This window comes from Sorex araneus, chromosome 1, assembly GCF_027595985.1.
Source record: "Sorex araneus isolate mSorAra2 chromosome 1, mSorAra2.pri, whole genome shotgun sequence".
Lineage (NCBI taxonomy): Eukaryota > Metazoa > Chordata > Mammalia > Eulipotyphla > Soricidae > Sorex > Sorex araneus.
In genome coordinates, this window is record NC_073302.1 from 2,180,435 (window position 1) to 2,200,905 (window position 20,471).

Consider the following 20,471-nt stretch of genomic DNA (forward strand, 5'->3'; position numbering starts at 1 on the left):
GCTCCTGGGTCTGGGTGGCACAGGCATTCCCTGCTGGATTCCCTGACCCGCCTTTGCCAGTTGGTGTCACAGGGCTCCTCCCCAGCTGCCCCCATGTGGCCTTTTGAGCCCACTGCTTTGGTGAGGGCAGGGGACAGCTGGAGCTTTGAGTGGTCTGCGTCATGTCCTGTCACGACCCTGCCTTCCTGCCGGGGCTGCTCTCCGAGGGTCTTGATTTGGGACCCCCAGTCAGTCAGGACAGGACAGACCAGATCCACCTAGGAACCCACCGCCCCCGCAGATGTTCCCGACCCTGTGCCACCGGCCTGTCCTATTCTCCCGCCCGGGGTCCCTCCGCTGTCGCGGGTCCCCGGGGCCGGGTCTGGGCTGGAGACGGCGCCGGGCGCTGCTCGCCGAGGCCCGCCGCGGAGACCCCCGAGCAGAGCGGAGACCCCCGAGCAGAGCCGCCACCGTCTCCCGCCCAGCAGACGCGCGGCCAGAAGGCGCGGGAAACCGGGAAGCGTCGCGTTGCCATGGCAGCGGGGACCGGAAATGACGCTCAGGGGCTTCCGGGGCGGGGCCGAGGGTGGGTGGGGGCGCCTTCCCGGCCCCGCAGCCCCCGCCCTCGGGGTGAGGCTGACCCTCTGACCCTCTGACCCTCTGACCCTCTGACCCAGGCTGAGGCCACCCTGCCCAGCCCCAGAGGCGACAGCAAAGTCGGAAAAGCGAGGTCGCCTCACTCAGATGGGGACTGAGGGGAGCCTGCAGCCCCCGGAGGCGGGGACAGACGCCTGGCCGGAGCCCCGGGGGTCTCCGAGCAGAGGGGCGAGACCGCAGCCCCGCGGGGGGTGGTTTGATCCCCGCGGGAAGAGCCTCCCGGTAGCTCCGGAAGGACTCGGGCTTGCTGGGCTCCCGGAAACACACTCGCTCAGGCGTTTGCAAAGCAGCCCGGGCCTCGCCTTGCACGGGGGGCACCGCGGCGGCTCCCCCCGTCCTGGCCCGGGGATGATCCCTGAGCACTGCTGATGCGGCCCCCAACCTGGAAAAGTAAAAGCACTGGAGCACTGTCGTCCCCTTCTTCATCGACCTGCTCAAGCGGGCACCAGTAAGGTCTCCATTGTGAGACTTGCTGTTACTGTTTTTGGCATATCAAATACACCACGGGCAGCTTGCCAGGCTCTGCCGAGCGGGCGGGATACTCTCGGTAGCTTGCCGGGCTCCTCCGAGAGGGACGGAGGGATCGAACCCAGGTTGGTTGCGTGCAAGGCAAACTCCCTACCCGCTGTGCTATTGCTCCAGTCCAGAAAAAGTAAAATGAAATAAAAAGTTGTGCTAACTGGGGCCAGAGTGATATAGTTCAGCGGGTAGGACGTTTGCCTTGCACACGGCCGACCCGGGTTCGGTCCCTGGCATCCCATATGGTTCCCAGAGCACCGCCAGGAGTAATTCCTGAGTGCAGAGCCAGGAGTAACCCCTGAGCATTGCTGGGTGTGACCCAAAAAGAAAAAAAAAAAGTTGTGCTAACTTTACAAATTCCTGGGGAACTTAAGAGATATTCATAGGAAAGGAAGAGCCTGGGCCAGAGTGATAGGACAGCAGGTGGGGTGTTTGCCTTGCACGCCGCCGACCCAGGTTCGATCCCTGGTGCCCCATACGGTCCCCAAGCGCCAGCAGGAGTGATCCCTGAGCCTGGAGCCAGGAACAAGCCCTGAGCACCATGGATGAGGCCCAAAACCAAAAAGGAAAAAGAAACCAGGATAGAGGACAGTGATCGCTCGGCCCACAGGAAGTGCCACGGGCCAGTGCCAAGCACAGAACCACAAGCGTTTGCCTTGCATGCAGCAACCTGGGTCAATCCCCCGGCATCCCATATGGTCTTTTGAGCCAGAGACAGGAATAACCCCCGAGCACTGCCGGGCAAGGGTCTCCCTCTGCCCCCGGAATAGCCCCTGAGTACTGCTAAGTGTGGCCCAGTCTGTACCCCCCCCACACACCAAAAGACAGCGAGAGGGGGAGTGCCCTGTGGCGGAGCGCTGGGGGGCAGGGAGCACCCGGGGAGCACTGGGTCTCATGCTCGCCCCCCCAGCCTCTGTGGGGGCGTGGGGAGGAGGCAGGGGCATGGTCGCACGGGTTGGACCCTGCCTGGGTAGACAGCTGACCCGGCTCAGCCTAACTGTGCCCCAGGGTTCTGTCCCACGAGGGGTGTCTGCCCCAGCAGCCACAGCACCAGGGGGGCCAGGCTCGAGGGGAAGGCGCGTTCCGGGGCTGCGAGTGCGCTGCTCTCCCCTCCTGCTCTGGAGCGAGGCCGCCCCCATCACCGGCCCCCAGGCCTCCATGGCAGCGTTGCCCCCCCCCGCCCGTTCCGCCGCCCCCCAGGTCCCGGCGGGCAGGGCAGGGAGCTGCGGAGCCTGGGTGGGCGGACACGGGAGCCTCTCGCTGACCCGCGACCCTCGGCCCCACCCGAGCCCTCGGCGGGACCTGGGCTGGCCCGCCACCTCTCACCCCCAGGCCCCCGCCTCGCTCTCCGCGCCGCCCACCGCTCCGCCACCACGCCGAGGCGTGCCCGTTGCCATGGCAGCGCGCCGCGTGCGGAGACTCGGAAGTGACGTCGCGCGACTTCCGGCTCCCGGCGTCGGACTTCCGGGTGCGGCCGGCGGCGCGGGGGACGGTGAGTGGCGGCGCCTCGGCGGGCGGCGCGGCTCGGGGCGGCCTGGGCGCGACCCCGGCCCTGGCCCTGGACAGTCCAGGCTGGGCGCGTGGCTCCCTGTGCTTCCCCCCGGGACGCGCGCCCCAGAGTCCGGGCCGGGCGCTCTGGCGCCCTGAATACGCGCGGGCCTGGGACGGGCGGGGGACACGAGGGAGCGAGGGACACGGGGGGGACCCGGGGGAGCGGGGGACACGGGATCGGGGGGCACGGGGGAGTGGGGGACACGGAGGGACACGGGGGGGACACGAGGGAGCGGGGGACACGGGGGAGCGAGGGACATGGGGAGGGACACGGGAGAGCGGGGGACACGGGATGGGGGGCACGGGGGACACGGGGAGGGACACGGGGGAGTGGGGGACACGGGATGGGAGGCATGGGGGAGCGGGGGACACGGGGAGGGACACGGGGGGGACATGAGGGAGCGGGGGACACGGGGGAGCGAGGGACATGGGGAGGGACACGGGGGAGCGGGGGACACGGGATGGGGGCACAGGGGAGCGGGGGACACGGGATGGGGGGCACGGGGGAGCGGGGGACACGGGGAGGGACACGGGGAGGGACACGGGGGAGTGGGGGACACGGGATGGGAGGCATGGGGGAGCGGGGGACACGGGGAGGGACACGGGGGGACACGGGGGAGCGGGGGACACGGAATCAAGGGGAGCGGGGGACACGGGGGGACACAGGGAGGGACATGAGGGAGCGAGGGACGCGGGGGAGACGCTGGGGGCAGTGGGTGGGGGCGACACTGGGGGCAGTGGGTGGGGGCTCGCTGGGGTGGCCGCTGCCTGGGGACATGCCGGGTGAGAGCTCCGTCCGTCCGGGGTGGCCCGACCCTGAGCCCCTTACGACACCTGGCCCGCTAGGCTGCGATCCTTGGTTCCAGCGTGGGGAGGGGCGGGTGGCGGGTTCATGTGCTGGAGGTTTTTGCCCAGGGCAGGGGAAGAGACCAGATTGCTGGCGGGAAGGAGCCGGCCAGGGGCTGGAGCAATAGCATAGCGGGGAGGGCGTTTTCCTTGCATGCAGCCCACCCGGGTTCGATTCCCAGCATCCCATATGGTCCCCTGAGCACCGATTCCTGAGTGCAGAGCCAGGAGTAACCCCTGTGCATCACCGGGTGTGACCCAAAAAGAAAAAAAAAATGCGGGGGCAGGAGCTGCTTTGCACGTGCCCTGTCAGGAGACCTGCGAGGATTTAGGCCTCTGCGTGTGGGTGGCCTAAACCTCGGGGTTTTGCAAGAGATCACTGTGTGGTGTTTTGTTCTGTTTTGGCCTTGAGGCCATACCCAGACTGACGCCTGGCTCTGGACTGAGGGTCACGCCTGGTAGGCTGGGGGGCAGCCCGGGGCTGCCGGGAGGCACGGCCACTGCAGTGCTCTAAGAAGGTGGAGGAGGGTTGGAGTAACACACACACAGGACAGCTTGCGGCCACTCGGGAGGGGACCGTCAGGACTGTGGTGCTCTGTGCCCGGGGGGCATACGCCGCAGGGCAGTTCTTGTGCCCCTTGTGCTGTCTGAACGTTAGAGGACGGCCTGAGCCCCCCGATTCCGCCCGCATCCCCTCCCCACCATCACTGCAGTAAGGGGCCACACTCAGTCTGGTTGTGGCGTGTCCGGGTCACAGCCCGAGGGTGGCCGCATCTCGGCTGTGGGCCTTGCTGGGACTCAGGTTTCGGTTGCAAGTGGGGCTCGGGGGTCAGCGCTACTCGCTGCAGTCTGCTCAGCGGTCCCCGAGCACTGCTGGGGTGACCTCCGCATCCCTTGTCGTCTGGGGAACAGGCCCAGGCAGAGCGGTCAGGAAATCTGCCTGAAGGAATGACATCTGGGGGCCAGAGCGGGAGCGTAGGGGGTAAGGCGCTCGCTTTGCACACGGCCAACCTGGGTCCAACTCTGGGTGCCCGTGGGGGGTCCACCAAGCCCCCCGCAGGAGTGATCCCAGAACCAGGAGTAAGATCTGAGCACTGCCAGGTGTGGCCCAAAAACCAAAACATTACTATCCAAGCTGAGGACTGGAAGTTGTGAGGAGGAAGCCGAGAAAATCCTAGTCTCCGTGTCCCTAAGTCAGGAAAAACGTGGCCTGTTTCCTGGAAGGGCCCTTGTGGGATGGGGGGTGAGGCCGGGTGGGCTGCAAAGGCCCTGGGACCAGGCTGCGTGGTGGCACATCCGGGCACTTGGGTTGGGGCGGGGCTGCTTGTCCCTTGGACAAGAGAAGTGCCTCAGGAGTGGACGAGGAAACGGGTCGCGTATGTCCTGGTGGGCACTTTCAGTTTCCTCCGAGGTTTATTTCTCTTTTTTCTGAGGCGGATGTTGAAGATGCAAGGGGTGGGTACGTGGCCAGGCAGGTGTGAGACCTGGGTTCGATCCCCAGGCACCGGGTAACGGTGACGGGGCTGACGTGCTGGCCGAGTCAGCCATCGTCCTCCCTGTCCCCCCAGGTGCAGAATGGAAGGTGACCCAGGCGGCCCGGAAGGGCTCAGTCCCAGGTTTGACAAGAAGAAGAAGAAAAAGAAGAAGAAGCAGCGGCAGCCGGACTCCCGGGGCCGGGAGAGCCCAGGGCCACTGGCGCACGCGGGCCTCGGGGACTCCGAGGACCCCGCTCCGGCCGAGGAGCAGCCCCGGGGAGCGAAGGGGAAGAAGCGGAGGAGGGAGGCTCGGCCCCTCTCGCCCCCTCAAGTCCTGCTCAGCCCCGAGGCTGCCGGGCCCGAGCCCGTGGGCCCCCGCGGGAAGAAGCGGAAGGGAAGTGCCTTGGGAGTGGACGAGGAAACGGGGGTCGCGTATGTCCTGGTGGACAGAGAGGACAGCGAGAACGAGGCCAAGGACTTATGGAGGGACGTCGATATCGTGTACGTGGACGTGAGCAAGGTCCAAGGGGCCGCCCCCGAGCCCGGGGCCCCCGAGCCCTCGGCGGCTGAGGGTTCCCCTCAGAACCAGCCCGAGGAGCAGAGTCCTGCCAAGAAGAAGAAGAAGAAACGGCCTCGGGACACAGGGCCCGGCAGCCCTGGGCCCACACCCCGGGACAGTGACGGGGCGCAGCACAGCCCGCGGGGGACGCCCCGCCACGGGCCGTGGGGTGCCGAGTGGGAGAGCCCGCGCACACCCAGCCCCTCGCAGCTGAGGGCCTGCCCCGTGCCCGAAACCCCGCCCGCTCCCCCGCCGGGACAGGGGCACAGGAAGAAAGCCAAGAAAAAGAAGAGGGAGCTTTTGGGGAGCTGGGACCCCAAGGCCCCGGCCACCGTGTCCCCCGAGTCCACAGGGAGCGGGACCCCGGAGGCCGCCACGGGACGCGGTGCTGAGCCGGGCAGCAGGAAGAAGACCAAGAAAAGGCAGCCGAGAGCTGGGGTGCTGGGGACTGCACCCCATGGGAGCCCCGGGCATCAGGACCCGCTCGCAGAGCCCGAGGAAGGCGTCAGGACCACCGCGGGGGTGGCGGAGAGCGAGATCCCAGAGACCCCAGACACGGAGGAGCGGCCCAGGGGACGCACAGGGTGAGCGCTCTGTCCGCCGTCTGGTCCCCCGTCTGGGATGCAGTGACGGCCCCAGCCGGGCAGGGCCTGCCAAGCCGGGTCTGCCCCTCCCCTCTGCCGCCCTCCTTCCCTCCTTCCCTCCTTTCCTCTTACCCCTCCTTCCCTCCCTCCCTCCTTCCCTCTTACCCCTCCTTCCCTCCCTCCTTCCTTCCCTCTTCCCGCGCCCGATCTCGTCTGATCTCAGAAGCGAGGCAGGGTTTGGCCTGGTTCTTGGACGTGAGAAGGCAAGATGCAAGCCAAAAACTCAGGAGTAATTCCTGAGTGCAGAGCCAGGAGTAAACCCCTGAGCATCGTCGGGTGTGACCCAGAAAAAGCAAAAAAAAAAAAAAAAAAATCTAAAATGGGAAAAGAAAAAAAGGCCTGGTGGAATTCAGGGCTCAGGAGTCATTTTTACTTTCTGTGCAGCCTTGGAGGTAATTTCGAGTTGGCCAGGTTGCATTTTGGGGGCCTAGAGTGACAGCGACACCCGGGGGCCTTGCACCCAGCGACCCATGTTTATCCCGGCACCCCAGATGGTTTCCTGAGCACAGAGTCAGGAGTGAGCCCCGAGCACCTCAAGGTGTAACCAGGAACGAAAATTAAGAACGAGTAATATAGGAGTCCAGCTAGGACAGACTAACTGGCTGGAGCGTCCGTCGGGCTGAGCGAGACTCACGTGGAGAGCGTCAGAGCTCCTCGGGCCTCGAGACGCTCACGGGGACTGTCCCCGCCGCCCTCCGCACCCGCAGGTCTCAGCTTCCAGACGAGAGCGCGAGCACCAAGGACCCGGCCCGAGATGCCGAGACCAGATGCCCGTCGGAAGGTCCCGAGGACTCGGGCGACTCGGACGTGGACCTGGGCGCGGCCGTGAGGCAGCTGCAGGAGTTCATCCCCAACATCCGCGCCCGCGCCGCCACCACCATCAGGCGCATGTACCGGGACGACCTACAGCGCTTCCAGGAGTTCAAAGCTCAGGGTGAGCGTCACCGGGCAGGCGCGGCTCCCCCCTGGGGGGGGGGCAGTGGGACTGCGGGAGGCGCGGGGCGTGGAGTCAGAGGGAACCGGGGAGGTGGTGGCAGCTCCCGGGAACGCAGGCAGGGCAGCCCGCCACCTGGCGCCTCCCGGACGTCACTGCCACACGAGCCTCCCCGCAGGCTGATGGGATCAGGAGTGAAGGAGCACTTTCCACCTGCACCTGCGCGGGTCTGCACCCCTGGTCACGGGGAAAAGCCCCATGAGATTCATCTAGTGGAGCAGTTTTACGAGACCGAGCTGTGTGTGTTGGAATGCGCCCCAGTGTGGGGGTCCGATCCCCCCCACCGCCAGTAACAAACCCCGGGGTGGGAGGAGGGGCAGGCCAGCAGGGAAGCACTTGCCTTGCCTGGGGCTGGTCCAGGCTGCCCTGGCCCCACTCCTGTCCCCCCAGCCCCATCAGGAGTAAACCCTGAACACTGTCAGGTGTGGCCCCACCCCCCAGTTGCTAGTGCAGGGTCTGTAGAGGAGCCTGTTTTCCCTGTTACAGCCTTAAGTTGAAATTTTTACCAAAAACGGAGGTAAGTACCAGGGGTGTGGCTCGGTGGCGAAGCACTTGGATGCAAGGAACCCGGATTGGTCCCCAGCGTCCCCACAAACAAGAAAAGAAAATAAACGAAAAACGAGATGCCCGTGCAGTCAGCCCACGGTGCAGAGCAAAGAGCGGACAAGGCAGGGGCCGCGGTTCCCCGGGGCTCGGGGTGTTGCTGATGCCAGCTCACCGCGCCTGGCCGTTCAGTCACGAGGGGCAGGCGACTCTGAATATGGAAAACTGCCGCCATCAGGAGAGGGCTGTGCCACACAAGGGCCCCGGGATGGGGTGATGGGAGATGGGCAGAGGGGTGCCTTGGAGCCACGCCGAAGGGTGGCGCGTGGGTCTGGTTCCGTGTTGACCCGACACTTGCTTCTCCCCTCGGCCCCCCACCCCGCCCTCCCAGGTGTCACTATCAAATTTGGCAAGTTCTCTGTCAAGGAAAATAAGCAGCTGGAGCAAAACGTGCACGAGTTCCTGGCGCTGACGGGCATTGAGAGCGCAGACAAGCTCCTGTACACGGACAGGTACCCGGAGGAAAAGGCCGCGATTACCGACCTGAAAAGGAAATACTCCTTCCGCGTGCACATAGGTGAGCTCTGCTCCGCCCTCATCCCAACCACGCCCCGCCCCCCCTGGGTGCACATTGGTGCGTTCAGCCCGGCCCTGGCCACACCCCGCCCCCCCTGGGTGCACATTGGTGCGTTCAGCCCGCCCTGGCCACGCCCTGCCCCCTGGGTGCACATTGGTGGGTTCAGCCTGGCCCTGGCCACGCCCCGCCCCCCATGGGTGCACATTGGTGCGTTCAGGCCGGCCCTGGTCACGCCCCACCCCTCTGGGTGCACATTGGTGCGTTCAGCCCGGCCCTGGCCACGCCCCACCCTTACAGGGTGCACATTGGTGCGGTCAGCCTGGCCCTGGCCACGCCCCGCCCCCCATGGGTGCACATTGGTGCGTTCAGCCCGGCCCTGGCCACGCCCACCCTTACAGGGTGCACATTGGTGCGGTCAGCCAGCCCTGGCCACGCCCCACTCCTTACAGGGTGCACATTGGTGCGGTCAGCCAGCCCTGGCCACGCCCCCGCCCCTCCTGGGTGCACATTGGTGCGTTCAGCCCACCCTGGCCACGCCCCCGCCCCTCCTGGGTGCACATTGGTGCGTTCAGCCCGGCCCTGGCCACGCCCCGCCCCTCCTGGGTGCACATTGGTGCGTTCAGCCCGGCCCTGGCCACGCCCCGCCCCTCCTGGGTGCACATTGGTGCGTTCAGCCCGGCCCTGGCCACACCACGCCCCTCCTGGGTGCACACTGGTACGTTCAGCCCGGCCCTGGCCACACCACGCCCCTCCTGGGTGCACATTGGTGCGTTCAGCCCGGCCCTGGCCACACCCCGCCCCCCCTGGGTGCACATTGGTGCGTTCAGCCCGCCCTGGCCACGCCCTACCCCCTGGGTGCACATTGGTGGGTTCAGCCCGGCCCTGGCCACACCACGCCCCTCCTGGGTGCACATTGGTGCGTTCAGCCCGGCCCTGGCCACGCCCCGCCCCTCTGGGTGCACATTGGTGCGTTCAGCCCGGCCCTGGCCACGCCCCACCCCTTACAGGATGCACATTGGTGCGTTCAGCCTGGCCCTGGCCACGCCCCGCCCCCCATGGGTGCACATTGGTGCGTTCAGCCCGGCCCTGGCCACGCCCCGCCCCTCTGGGTGCACATTGGTGCGTTCAGCCCGGCCCTGGCCACGCCCCACCCCTTACAGGGTGCACATTGGTGCGTTCAGCCTGGCCCTGGCCACGCCCCGCCCCCCATGGGTGCACATTGGTGCGTTCAGCCCGGCCCTGGCCACGCCCCGCCCCTCTGGGTGCACATTGGTGCGTTCAGCCCGGCCCTGGCCACGCCCCACCCCTTACAGGGTGCACATTGGTGCGTTCAGCCCGGCCCTGGCCACGCCCCGCCCCCCATGGGTGCACATTGGTACATTCAGCCCGGCCCTGGTCACGCCCCACCCCTCTGGGTGCACATTGGTGCGTTCAGCCCGGCCCTGGCCACGCCCCACCCTTACAGGGTGCACATTGGTGCGGTCAGCCAGCCCTGGCCACGCCCCCGCCCCTCCTGGGTGCACATTGGTGCGTTCAGCCCACCCTGGCCACGCCCCCGCCCCTCCTGGGTGCACATTGGTGCGTTCAGCCCGGCCCTGGCCACGCCCCGCCCCTCCTGGGTGCACATTGGTGCGTTCAGCCCGGCCCTGGCCATGCCCCGCCCCTCCTGGGTGCACATTGGTGCGTTCAGCCCGGCCCTGGCCACACCACGCCCCTCCTGGGTGCACACTGGTGCGTTCAGCCCGCCCTCGCCACGCCCCACCCCCCCTGGGTGCACACTGGTGCTTTCAGCCCGGCCCTGGCCACACCACGCCCCTCCTGGGTGCACATTGGTACATTCAGCCTGGCCCTGGCCACACCACGCCCCTCCTGGGTGCACATTGGTGCGTTCAGCCCGCCCTGGCCACGCCCCCACCCCTCCTGGGTGCACATTGGTACGTTCAGCCCGCCCTGGCCACGCCCCGCCCCTCCTGGGTGCACATTGGTACATTCAGCCTGGCCCTGGCCACGCCCCGCCCCTCCTGGGTGCACATTGGTGCGTTCAGCCTGGCCCTGGCCACGCCCCCCCCCGGGTGCACATTGGTGCGTTCAGCCCGGCCCTGGCCACACCACGCCCCTCCTGGGTGCACATTGGTGCGTTCAGCCCGCCCTGGCCACGCCCCTGCCCCTCCTGGGTGCACATTGGTACTTTCAGCCCGGCCCTGGCCACACCATGCCCCTCCTGGGTGCACATTGGTGCGTTCAGCCCGGCCCTGGCCACACCACGCCCCTCCTGGGTGCACATTGGTGCGTTCAGCCCGCCCTGGCCACGCCCCTGCCCCTCCTGGGTGCACATAGGTACTTTCAGCCCGGCCCTGGCCACGCCCCCGCCCCTCCTGGGTGCACATTGGTGGGTTCAGCCCGCCCTGGCCACACCCCTGCCCCTCCTGGGTGCACATTGGTGCGTTCAGCCCGCCCTGGCCACGCCCCCACCCTTTCTGGGTGCACATTGGTGTGTTGAGCCTGGCCCTTGCCACGCCCTGCCCCTTCTGGGTGCACATTGGTGCGTTCAGCCCCGCCCCGCCCCCCCTGGGTGCACATTGGTGCGTTCAGCCTGGCCTTGGCCGCGCCCCACCCCTTCTGGGTGCACATTGGTACGTTCAGCCCAGCCCTGGCCACGCCCCACCCCTCTGGGTGTGCAAGTACCACTGGGCCCCACCCACGCTCAGCCCCCCACGTCCTTGGATGAACTGGAGTGAGAACCCCGACCCGGGACGTGCGTCCATGTAGACCACCGTGTACGCTGCCGCCGTGCCCGCCTGCACTGGGGGATTTGGATTGTCTTCGCGCCTCCAGCCTTTATGGCCACTGGAGCCTGTCTTTGCTGGAGTGTGCTGTGCTCCCGTGGCACTGCACAGTCTTGTTCCGTGCGGGCGGGGATGGGCCATATCCAGCAGTGCTCAGGGGCTGCGCCTGGCTCTGTGCTCAGAGCTGAGCCCTGGGCCTTCTCAAGGGACCGTAGGGGGTGCCCGGGATCCAGCCGGGTCTGCTGCAGGCAGGACCAGCCCCTCCCCGCGTTTTACCCCCCCCCCCCCACTCTGTGCATCAGCTCCCGCGCTGTCCCTGCAGCCAGGTGGGAGCTTTGTGCCGGGACCCCCAGAGGTCGGGCGCTTGATCTGAACAGAGACTGCCTCTTCGGAGAGGATGGCTGTTTAGGGCCCTGGAGAGCACCGAGGACGAGAGGGGGCCCTCTGAGGGAGGGCTGGTGGTCATGGTGGGGAAGCGAGCAGAGCCACCACTCGGGTGCCAGGGATTGAACCTGGGCTGGCTGTGTGCAAGGCTCGTGCCCCGCGGCTGCCCAGTCTCTGCAGCCCAGCACCCTTTCGCCCAACTTCGATCACTCAAAAGCCCGGGAGGGACCTTGTGTCACTCAGACCCGCAGAGCTGTGAGGAGTGGGCCAGGGGCGCCTCCCGAGCCCGCTGTGCCGTGGCTCTGCACCTCCTCCCCTGCTCCGTGTCGCCCTCACCGTCTTCCCGCCCGCTCCAGGGAAAGGCATTGCCCGGCCCTGGAAGCTCGTGTACTATCGCGCGAAGAAGATGTTCGACGTCAATAACTACAAGGGCAGGTAGGTGTCTCGAGTCCGTCCCTCTGGGGCGCACCCGCAGGGGGGATAGGCCCGACAGGCGTGGAGGGCGGAGAGCGCTCGGGAGAGAGCCCGGGTGGCTTCAGGGCTGCCCCGGGCCTGTCGTGGGCTCAGCGCGCCTCACTCAGCCCGGCACCGGGCTCCCGGGAGCCTCAGCCTCCTTCTCCGAGCCGGCTCCGCCGAACCCAGAGCTCTGGGCTTTCCATAGAGGTGGAGGGGGCGGTGAGCACTGCAGGGGCCTGAGCCCTGACGGGGAGTGGCCTGGGGTGAGCACTGGGTGGGGAGCCTGGTCGTTGGCATGGCTGGCCCCAGAGCACAGTCCTAGCACTCCTCCCGACCCCGCAGGTACAGCCCGGGAGAGGAGGAGAAGCTGAAGGCCTACCACTCCCTGCACGGGAACGACTGGAAGAAGATCGGGGAGATGGTGGCGCGCAGCAGCCTCTCCGTGGCCCTCAAGTACTCCCAGATCAGCTGCGGTGAGTGGGGCCCGAGCCCGTCACGGGGCCGACACGCGGCTCAGCGGTCTGAGCGCAGACTCTGCGTGCGGGGGTCCCGGGATCGACCAGGAGTGCTCCCTGAGCGGAGGGCCGGGCGCCAGCCCCGACACCGCCGGGCGCGGGCCAGAGCGAGCACAGGGCAGCGTGCGCGTCCACGTCCTTTCCTCTCGTGTCTGAGGAGGCCGCCAGCCTTTCCTCACAGGACGGGGCCGCAGGCTCGAGTGATGGCCCAGCGGGGAGGTGCTTGCCTGCTCGCGGCCCGCCGGGGTTTGACCTCCCGCGCGGTCCCCGAGCACCACCAGGTGTGATCCCAAAGCACAGAGCCAGGAGTCAGCCCTCAGCATCGTGGTGTGACCCAAAAGCCCAAACAGACCACCTACGCCTGCTCGCGTCCACCCCGTGCAGTGGCTTCCCACAGCCCTTGCACTGCCCACGCCCCTGGGAAGCCCCTGAGAGGAGCACTGGGCGAAGGGTCCCCAGCCCCTGGGCAGGAGCGAGCCTGGGAGGGAGGGAGGGAGGGAGGGAGGGAGGGAGGCGGTGTGACCGGCCTGTTCAGCAGAGGTTTCTCCCCGCCAGCACTGCTGGCCTGGGAGTTGGCTCCGAGGACGGGGCCGAGCCCCTTGGTCCCCTGAGCACTTAGAAATGGCCCTCGCACTCAGGGGTTAGAGGGGTCCAGAATCCCAGGTGCCGGCCCCTCCATTCTCCACTCAGCAGTTTCCTGGGGCCCGTGCTTCATGGGGTTGGGTGTGAGGCCGCAGCCAGTGCTGCTGGGGACGAGGGTGCCAGGGATCACGCCCGGGCCAGCTGCCTGCAGGCGGCCGCCCTGCACACCCGGCTCTCGAACCAGTCAGACACCTGTGGCCACGTTCAGAGCAGGTCTTAGCTTTGTCGTGTCAGCTGGGGGCACCTGTGGGGCTGGCACGGTGGGCTTGCCAGGACTGCGCCTCTTTTCGGGGGCTGGAGGGCAGTACTCAGGGGACCATATGGGATGCTGGGAATCAAACCCGGGTCGGCCGCATGCAAGGAAAACGCCCTCCCCGCTGTGCTATTGCTCCAGCCCCCATGAAATTTTTTTTTTTTTTTGCTTTTTGGGTCACACCCAGCGATGCTCAGGGGTTACTCCTGGCTTTGCACTCAGGAATTACTCCTGGCGGTGCTTGGGGGACCATATGGGATGCCGGGGATCGAACCCGGGTCGGCCACGTGCAAGGCAAACGCCCTACCCGCTGTGCTATCGCTCCGGCCCCCCATGAAAAATTTTTTAAAAGATAAAAGAACTGGAAAGGGGGAAAAGAAAAGAAAGTCACGTGACAGATTTCCCATCGAGCCCCTCCCGTGTGGCTGAGACCCCACACCCCCCCCTGTGCCCCAGAGCCCGTGCTTCACTTCAGGGCACTGTTGGGTTTGGGCGGTCCTGGGACCCTGAGGCCGGGCCTCGTGCGTGCAGGCAGCCGCTCTGCTCTGAGTCCCGTCTCGCCTCACGCCCACTCGAGGTGGGGCGTGTGTCTCATGACACGTATGCTCGGCGACCCTGTGTGGTGGTGACACGTATGCTCAGCGACCCCGTGTGGTGGTGACTGTAGGTTTCCCGTGAGTTCTGTGTTTTGTTTGGTTTTTGTTTTTGCTTTTGGGTCACACCCAGTGATGCTCAGGGCTTCCTCCTGGCCCTGCACTCAGGAATCACTCCTGGTGGGGCTCTGGGGGCCCTGAGGGACACCGGGGTTCGAACCCAGGTCCACCGAGCGTCGGGCGAGCGCCCTCCCCGCTGTGCTGTGGCTGCGGCGGCCGCTGCAGGCTTTGGTCTGAAGGCTCCGTGGGAGGGCGGAGGCGCGACGCCCAACAGCCTCCGCCCTCCCGTGCCTCCAGAGAGAAACCGCGGTGCGTGGAGCAAGGCGGAGACGCAGAAGCTGACCAAGGCGGTGGAGGAGGTGATCCTGAAGAAGCTGTCTCCCCGGAGGCTGAGCGAGGTGGACGCGAAGCTGCAGGCGCACCCCGAGCAGCGCCTGTCCATCGTGCGGGAGCGGCTCTACAAGGGCATCTCCTGGGTGGAGGTGGAGGCGCGCGTGGAGACCAGGAACTGGATGCAGTGCAAAAGTAAGTGGTAAGTTTTCAGGCTCCTCGGAGGGGGCGGGTCCCGAGGCTGGGGACCCCCAGGAGGCCCGTCGAGGGTGCCTTGTGCCCGAGCCCTGCCCACAGACGTCGCTTCCGGCTTGTTACCCCGATCCCGAGCCTGTGGACCGTTACTCATAAGCAGCCGGGACCTTTTTTCCTTTTTGATGGTGATGTGGAGAGTGTCTGGGTATCGGGACCACACCTGGCCGTGGCCAGGGACCACGTGAGGTGCTGGGGACCAGATGAGGCTCAGCCCTATCCGAGGCAGGCGCCTTAGCCCCCGTGTCATCTGTCTGACTACTTTGCTGTTGTATTGCGGTGTTTGGGGACACACGTTGGTTATGGTGTGGGTAGATCTTTATTTCGCAGAAGTGTTTGTTGTTGGGGTGGGTGGAGGCAGGACGGAGGCGCCCCGAGGTTCTCGGGCATGGGAGACCCGCGCCCACACTCCCACGTCCCGGGGCCCCTCGAAGGTACTTGATAGATAAGCTCCCTCCCGAGGCCAGAGCCATGGCACAGCCGGGAGGGCTCTTGTCTTGCATGCGGTCAACCCGGGTTCCATTCCTGGGATCCCATACGGTCCCCCAAGCCAGGAGTGATGATTCCTGAGTGCAGAGCCAGGAGGAACCCCAGAGCACCGCCAGGTGTGACCCTGAAAGAAAACAGAATTAGAAGAAGAAAATTCATGCAGGAGTGCTGACACATCGGGTTTAGTGTCTGCCGTGCGCACGGCCGGCCCCACCTGGGCCCACACCATCCCGTCTGGTCCCCTGAGCCCCTCCAGGGGTGACCCCTGAGTGCCGGGTCAGCAGGAAGCCCTGAGCACCGCTGGGTGTGTCTGAATAACCGAGGGGAGCAAAGGGAAAAAGAAACAGATCCCCAAATAACCCCCAAACCACCTTAAACCGTCCCAGCTGTCCCGGAACACGGTGACCGCAGGGGCTGAGCCCCCGGTGGTCTTCCAGGGGCGGTACTGGAGGCGGCACTCGCTCGCCCTATGGCGCCCTGGGCTGTCTGTCAGGCCTGGGACCCTCCTGCACACCTCGGGCCCGTCCCTGACGCTTCTGTTGCAGAGTATTAACTTACTTCGGGGGGCTGCATGGAGCAGTGCTCAGTGCCCTGGAGCCATGTGGGAGCTGAACCCGGGTCAGCCGTGTGCTGGCAGGGCCTGCCCACTCTGCTGTCCTACCCAGCCAACCAGAGCTTTTCATCTGTATTTTATTTTATTTTGGCTTGGGGGCCACACCTGGCAGTGCTCAGAGCTGACTTCTGGCTCTGCCCTCAGGAATTAGTCCTGGCAGAGCTTGGGCGACCCCGTGGGACACCGGGGATGGCACCCGGGCCAGGCATGTGCCAGGCCAGCGGCCGCCCCTCTGTCCCGTCTCTCCAGCCCCTGGTGTCGTTTCATCCTCTCCACTGTCTGGTGCTCGCGCCTGTTCTTGAGGGCAGTGAGCGACAGAAGGCAGAGGGTGGCTCTGGGGGAAACCGAGGCGAGACAAGCCCAGGGAATTCCTCAGGAAATCCTGGAACTTGAACTACGTTTCCCCTTTCAACTCAGGATGGAAATCCTCACCAGGAGGATGACAAACGGGCGGCACGTGTACCGCGGGGTCAACGCGCTGCAGGCCAAAGTCAACCTCATTGAAAGGTAAGACAGGCCTGAGTGGGGAGGGGCCGTCAGGACCAGTCCCCGGCCACAAAGCCAGGAGTGAGCTGTCAGCACCTCTGGGGCGGTGTCTGTCTGTCTATCTGTCTGTCTGTCTGTCTCTCTCTCTCTCTCTCACACACACACACACACACACACACACACACACACACACACACACACACACACACACACACTATAGACCGTGTTCTGTAGGAGGTCTGGTGGTTGCTCAGTTTCAGGTCACCACCGCACAGTCCCCAAGGCCCACGCCTGCCGAGTGGAGGGGGTAGCCCCCCCGCAACACTTTTCAAATTCCTTCTTCTAGATTGTATGAAATCAATGTGGAAGATGCCAATGAAATCGACTGGGAGGATCTTGCTGGTGCCATCGGGTGAGCCGAGTTTGCTATTAACAGCATCCGATTAGAGCCCTTTCTTGGGGGTGGCGGCCCGGGGGTGCTCAGGGCTGACTCTTGACCTCCTTCCGGGTAGGGCTCGGGGGATTATATGCCGGGGAATGGTCCTGGGTTGGCCGTGTGCAAGGCAAGCACCTTGCCTGCTGACTATCTCTCAGCCTCTTTTCTTCAGGGGTGGGTTCTGGGGGACAGTGCTCGGGGCTGACTCCTGGCTCTGTGCTCAGGGGTCACTACTAGTGATGCTCGGGGAACCCTATGTGGTGCCCAGGATCAAATCTGGGATGGCCTCAGGCAAGGCTAGTGCCCTACCCATTGTACTATCTTTCTGGGCTCACCAAATTTTTTTTTTTTTATTGTTTTTTGGGTCACACCCAGAGATGCTCAGGGGTTCCTCCTGGCTCTGCACTCAGGAATCACTCCTGGCAGACCATATTGGATGCTGGAAATCGAACCCAGGTCAGCTGCGTGCAAGGCAAACACCGTATCCGCTGTGCTATTGCTCCAGCCCCTCCCACTAAATTTTTGATAAAGGATTCTTTCCTTGACTTTACATCGCAGGGCTGAAATCCAGGCTGCATGTGAATTTTTGTTTAGGTGGTGTTTTGTTAAAATTCATCATTTTTACCAGAAAGCCAAGTTAGGCTGCTACAGAGTGAGGAAATTTCTCCAGGAATTAGCAGCCTTAGGGAAGGAACTTTGGATACTAGAGGGCAGGAGAGCTCGGTCGGGGGTCAGGGCGCGGGTGTGGCCTTGAACCTGCTGATGCTAATTTGGGCCCCGGCATAGTAAACGATCCCTTGGACAGATGCCCTTTAAAAAATGTAAAAAGAGGCTGGAGCAATAGCACAGCAAGTAGGGCGTTTGCCTTGCACACAGCTGACCCGGGTTCTATTCCCAGAATCCCATATGGTCCCCTGAGCACTTCCAGGAGTACTTCCTGAGTGCAAAGCCAGGAGTAACCCCTGTGCATTGCCGGGTGTGACCCAAAAAGAAAAAAAAATGGGGCTGGAGTGATAGCACAGAGGGTAGGGCATTTGCCTTATACATGGTCGACCTGAGTTCGATTCCCAGCATCCCATATGGTCCCCTGAGCACCGCCAGGAGTAACCCTTGTCCATCACTGGGTGTGACCCAAAAAGAAAAAAAAAATTAAAAAATGTAAAATGAGGCTGGAGCAACAGCACAGCGGGGAGGGCCTTTGCCTTGCACGAGGCTGACCCGGGTTCTATTCCCAGAATCCCATATGGTCCCCTGAGCACCACCAGGAGTAATTCCTGAGTGTACAGCCAGGAGTAACCCCTGTGCATTGCCATGTGTGACCCAAAAAAAAGAAAAAATAAAAAAATGTAAAATGGGGCTGGAGTGATAGCACAGAGGGTAGGGCGTTTGCCTTATACATGGTCGACCTGAGTTTAATTCCCAGCATCCCAGATGGTCCCTTGAGCACCGCCAGGAGTAATTCCTGAGTGCACGAGCCAGGAGTAACCCCTGTCCATCACTGGGTGTGACCCAAAAAGAAAAAAAACCTAAAAAATGTAAAATGGGGCTGGCACGATAGCATAGCGAGTAGGGCCTTTGCCTTGCACGAGGCCGACCTGGGTTTGATTCCCTTATAGTCTCCCAAGCACCGCCAGGAGTAACCCCTTTGCATTGCCGGGTGTGACCAAAAAAAAAATAAATTAAATAAATAAATAAATAAATAAATAAAGTGAAATGTAAGTATGACTTGACAAACAGTGGGGCACCTCCGTGTTGGCATGTTGCAAGCATGCATCTGCCCTGCATGTGGTGGTTCTGGAAATGGGTCTTTATTTTATTATTCTTAAGAATTCCTGTGTGGTGTGGAGTCAAACCTGCTTGTGCAGGGGCTGGAGCAACAGCACAGCGGGGAGGGCGTTTGCCTTCCATGCGGCCAACCTGGGTTCAGTTCCCAGCATCCCATATGGTCCCCTGAGCACCACCAGGGGTGATTCCTGAGTGCAGAGCCAGGAGTGACCCCTGTGCATCACTGGGTGCGACCCAAAAAAAAGCAAAAAAAAAACTACTCAATTGCACAACCAACCCCTCCCCTCTGTACTGTCTCTCAGGGGACCATGTGGGGTGTGGGTCAAACCCAAGTTTGCACGGCCAGCTCCTTCCCCTCTGCACTATCTCTGCAGCCGCAACAGTGGGATTTAGGAGCACCAAAACTGCCTCTTGGAGTCCTAACCCCCACCCCGCCCCATTCCACTGTGAGCTCTTGAATGATTTGTGCCTCAGTTTCCCCGCCTCCAGGGCGAGGAGAAGAACCCGAAGCCCCCCTTGTGGTTCCAGGATATCTGACCAGTTCTAGGCGCATGTGCAGGTGTGTGCAGGCACACGCACACACATGTCAGTGTGGATGGCTGCTAGATTGGAGGCGCCTCGTGCGCCTTGTCCGTCGCACCCCCGCGTCTCGGACCCCACCTTCACCAGTGTCCCCGGTACCTCCTGTGGCAGTATCTGAGCCCTTGACCCGCCTCTGCTTTTCTCTCCTAAAGCGACGTCCCTCCGTCGTACGTTCAAACCAAGTTCTACAGGCTCAAAGCCACCTGTGTGCCCTTTTGGCAGAAGAAAACGTTTCCAGGTCAGTGTTGTCGGGCCTGTGGCGAATGCCATGTGGGGGGCATCCCCGCTTCCTGCCGGCCCGTGGTGGTCACGCGTGTGTCCTGGGGACCCCTGCTGCACAGCCATCCCCGCTCCCAGAGCCGTTTCCAAACTCCAGTCCGCAGGGTCTGGGGAGCTGCTCCGCGGGCCGCAGGCCGGGGGCGTCCCTGGGCCCGGGCTGCCTCTGGACCCGCCTCCGGCTGCCGACTCGGCGGGCCTGGGGCGGCGGGGCGGGCGGGAGCTGCTGGCGTGGCTTCTGAGGGCCGGTCTGTCTGTCTGTCTGGCAGAGATCATAGACCACCTGTACGAGGTCACCCTCCCCCTGCTGAAGGAGAAGCTGGAGAAGCTGGTGGAGAAGAGGGGCAGCGAGATTCAAGCCCCCGCGGCGCCCAAGCCGGCCTTCCTGTTCCGGGACATCTTCTGTGCCGACGACGACGACAGCGAGGGCGGCGAGGAGAGCGAGGGCCGCTGAGGCTGCACAGCGCCCCTCACGGCGCTTCCCGGAGACCCTTCAGGGGCCACAAGTGCCTTGCTCGGAGCAGCGCGCGCCCGGCTTGGGCCGAACGGGAAGAAGACAGCGCTGTCGGCTTCCGCTTGCAGATGGCCGCAGCCGATGGTGCTGACCAGCCGGGCACCCGAGCCCGCTCTCCGCACGGCCTCCCGGGCCTGAGCTCTGCCCCCTCGGCAGGCACGGGGCACACGGGGCCGGGCACGCAGGGTGGCACTTCTGTGTCCTGGAAGTGTCCTGCACGCACCCTCTGGCCAGGGAAGGTGTGGGTGAAGCTCGTGTGTGCCGCCTGCCCCCTGTGTCCACCGTCTCCCTCAGTGGACGCTGGCTGCAGAGGTGCGTCTGCACGCTGCCTGGTCTCCGGACGCACTCGCCGAGTTGACCTGCCCCAGCACAGAGCAGCTGCCGCCGCGCCAGCCTGCCCGTCCGCCGCTGTAGGGCAGTGGGCCGCTTTCATCCTCGTGAGACACGGGGGTCTCGGGAGCGGCTGACACCTACCACGGCTGCAGAGATTTTATTTTTTAATGAAAATACATTTATAGGAGGGAGAGTACGGCAGGGAGGGCACTCGCCTTGCACGCGGCTGACCTGGTTTGATCCCCGGCGTCCGGCTTGGTCCCCCGAGCCTGCCAGGACCGATCCCTGAGCACCGCCAGGTGTGGCCCAAAATAATAAAAATAAAACAAATTTTGTAGCTCC

At 64.4% G+C, this 20,471-nt stretch overlaps 1 protein-coding gene across 2 annotated transcripts; it reads left to right on the plus strand.

Annotated features, from left to right (window-relative positions):
- Positions 1-2,606: 2,606 nt before the first annotated feature.
- Positions 2,607-20,471, plus strand: TTF1 (transcription termination factor 1). Of its 2 annotated transcripts, XM_055123866.1 has the most exons (11): positions 2,607-2,647; positions 5,121-6,170; positions 6,938-7,164; positions 8,159-8,344; positions 11,871-11,949; positions 12,313-12,443; positions 14,331-14,565; positions 16,135-16,224; positions 16,550-16,615; positions 19,159-19,244; positions 19,552-20,471. In XM_055123866.1, exons 2-11 carry the CDS (start codon positions 5,128-5,130, stop codon positions 19,734-19,736), a joined length of 2,328 nt encoding a protein of 775 aa, XP_054979841.1. In that variant the 5' UTR covers positions 2,607-2,647; positions 5,121-5,127; the 3' UTR covers positions 19,737-20,471. The 2 variants fall into 2 exon arrangements, 1 of the variants encoding a protein (XP_054979841.1); XR_008627927.1 differs by lacking the exon at positions 19,552-20,471 and having other exon boundaries at positions 14,331-14,558; positions 19,159-19,230.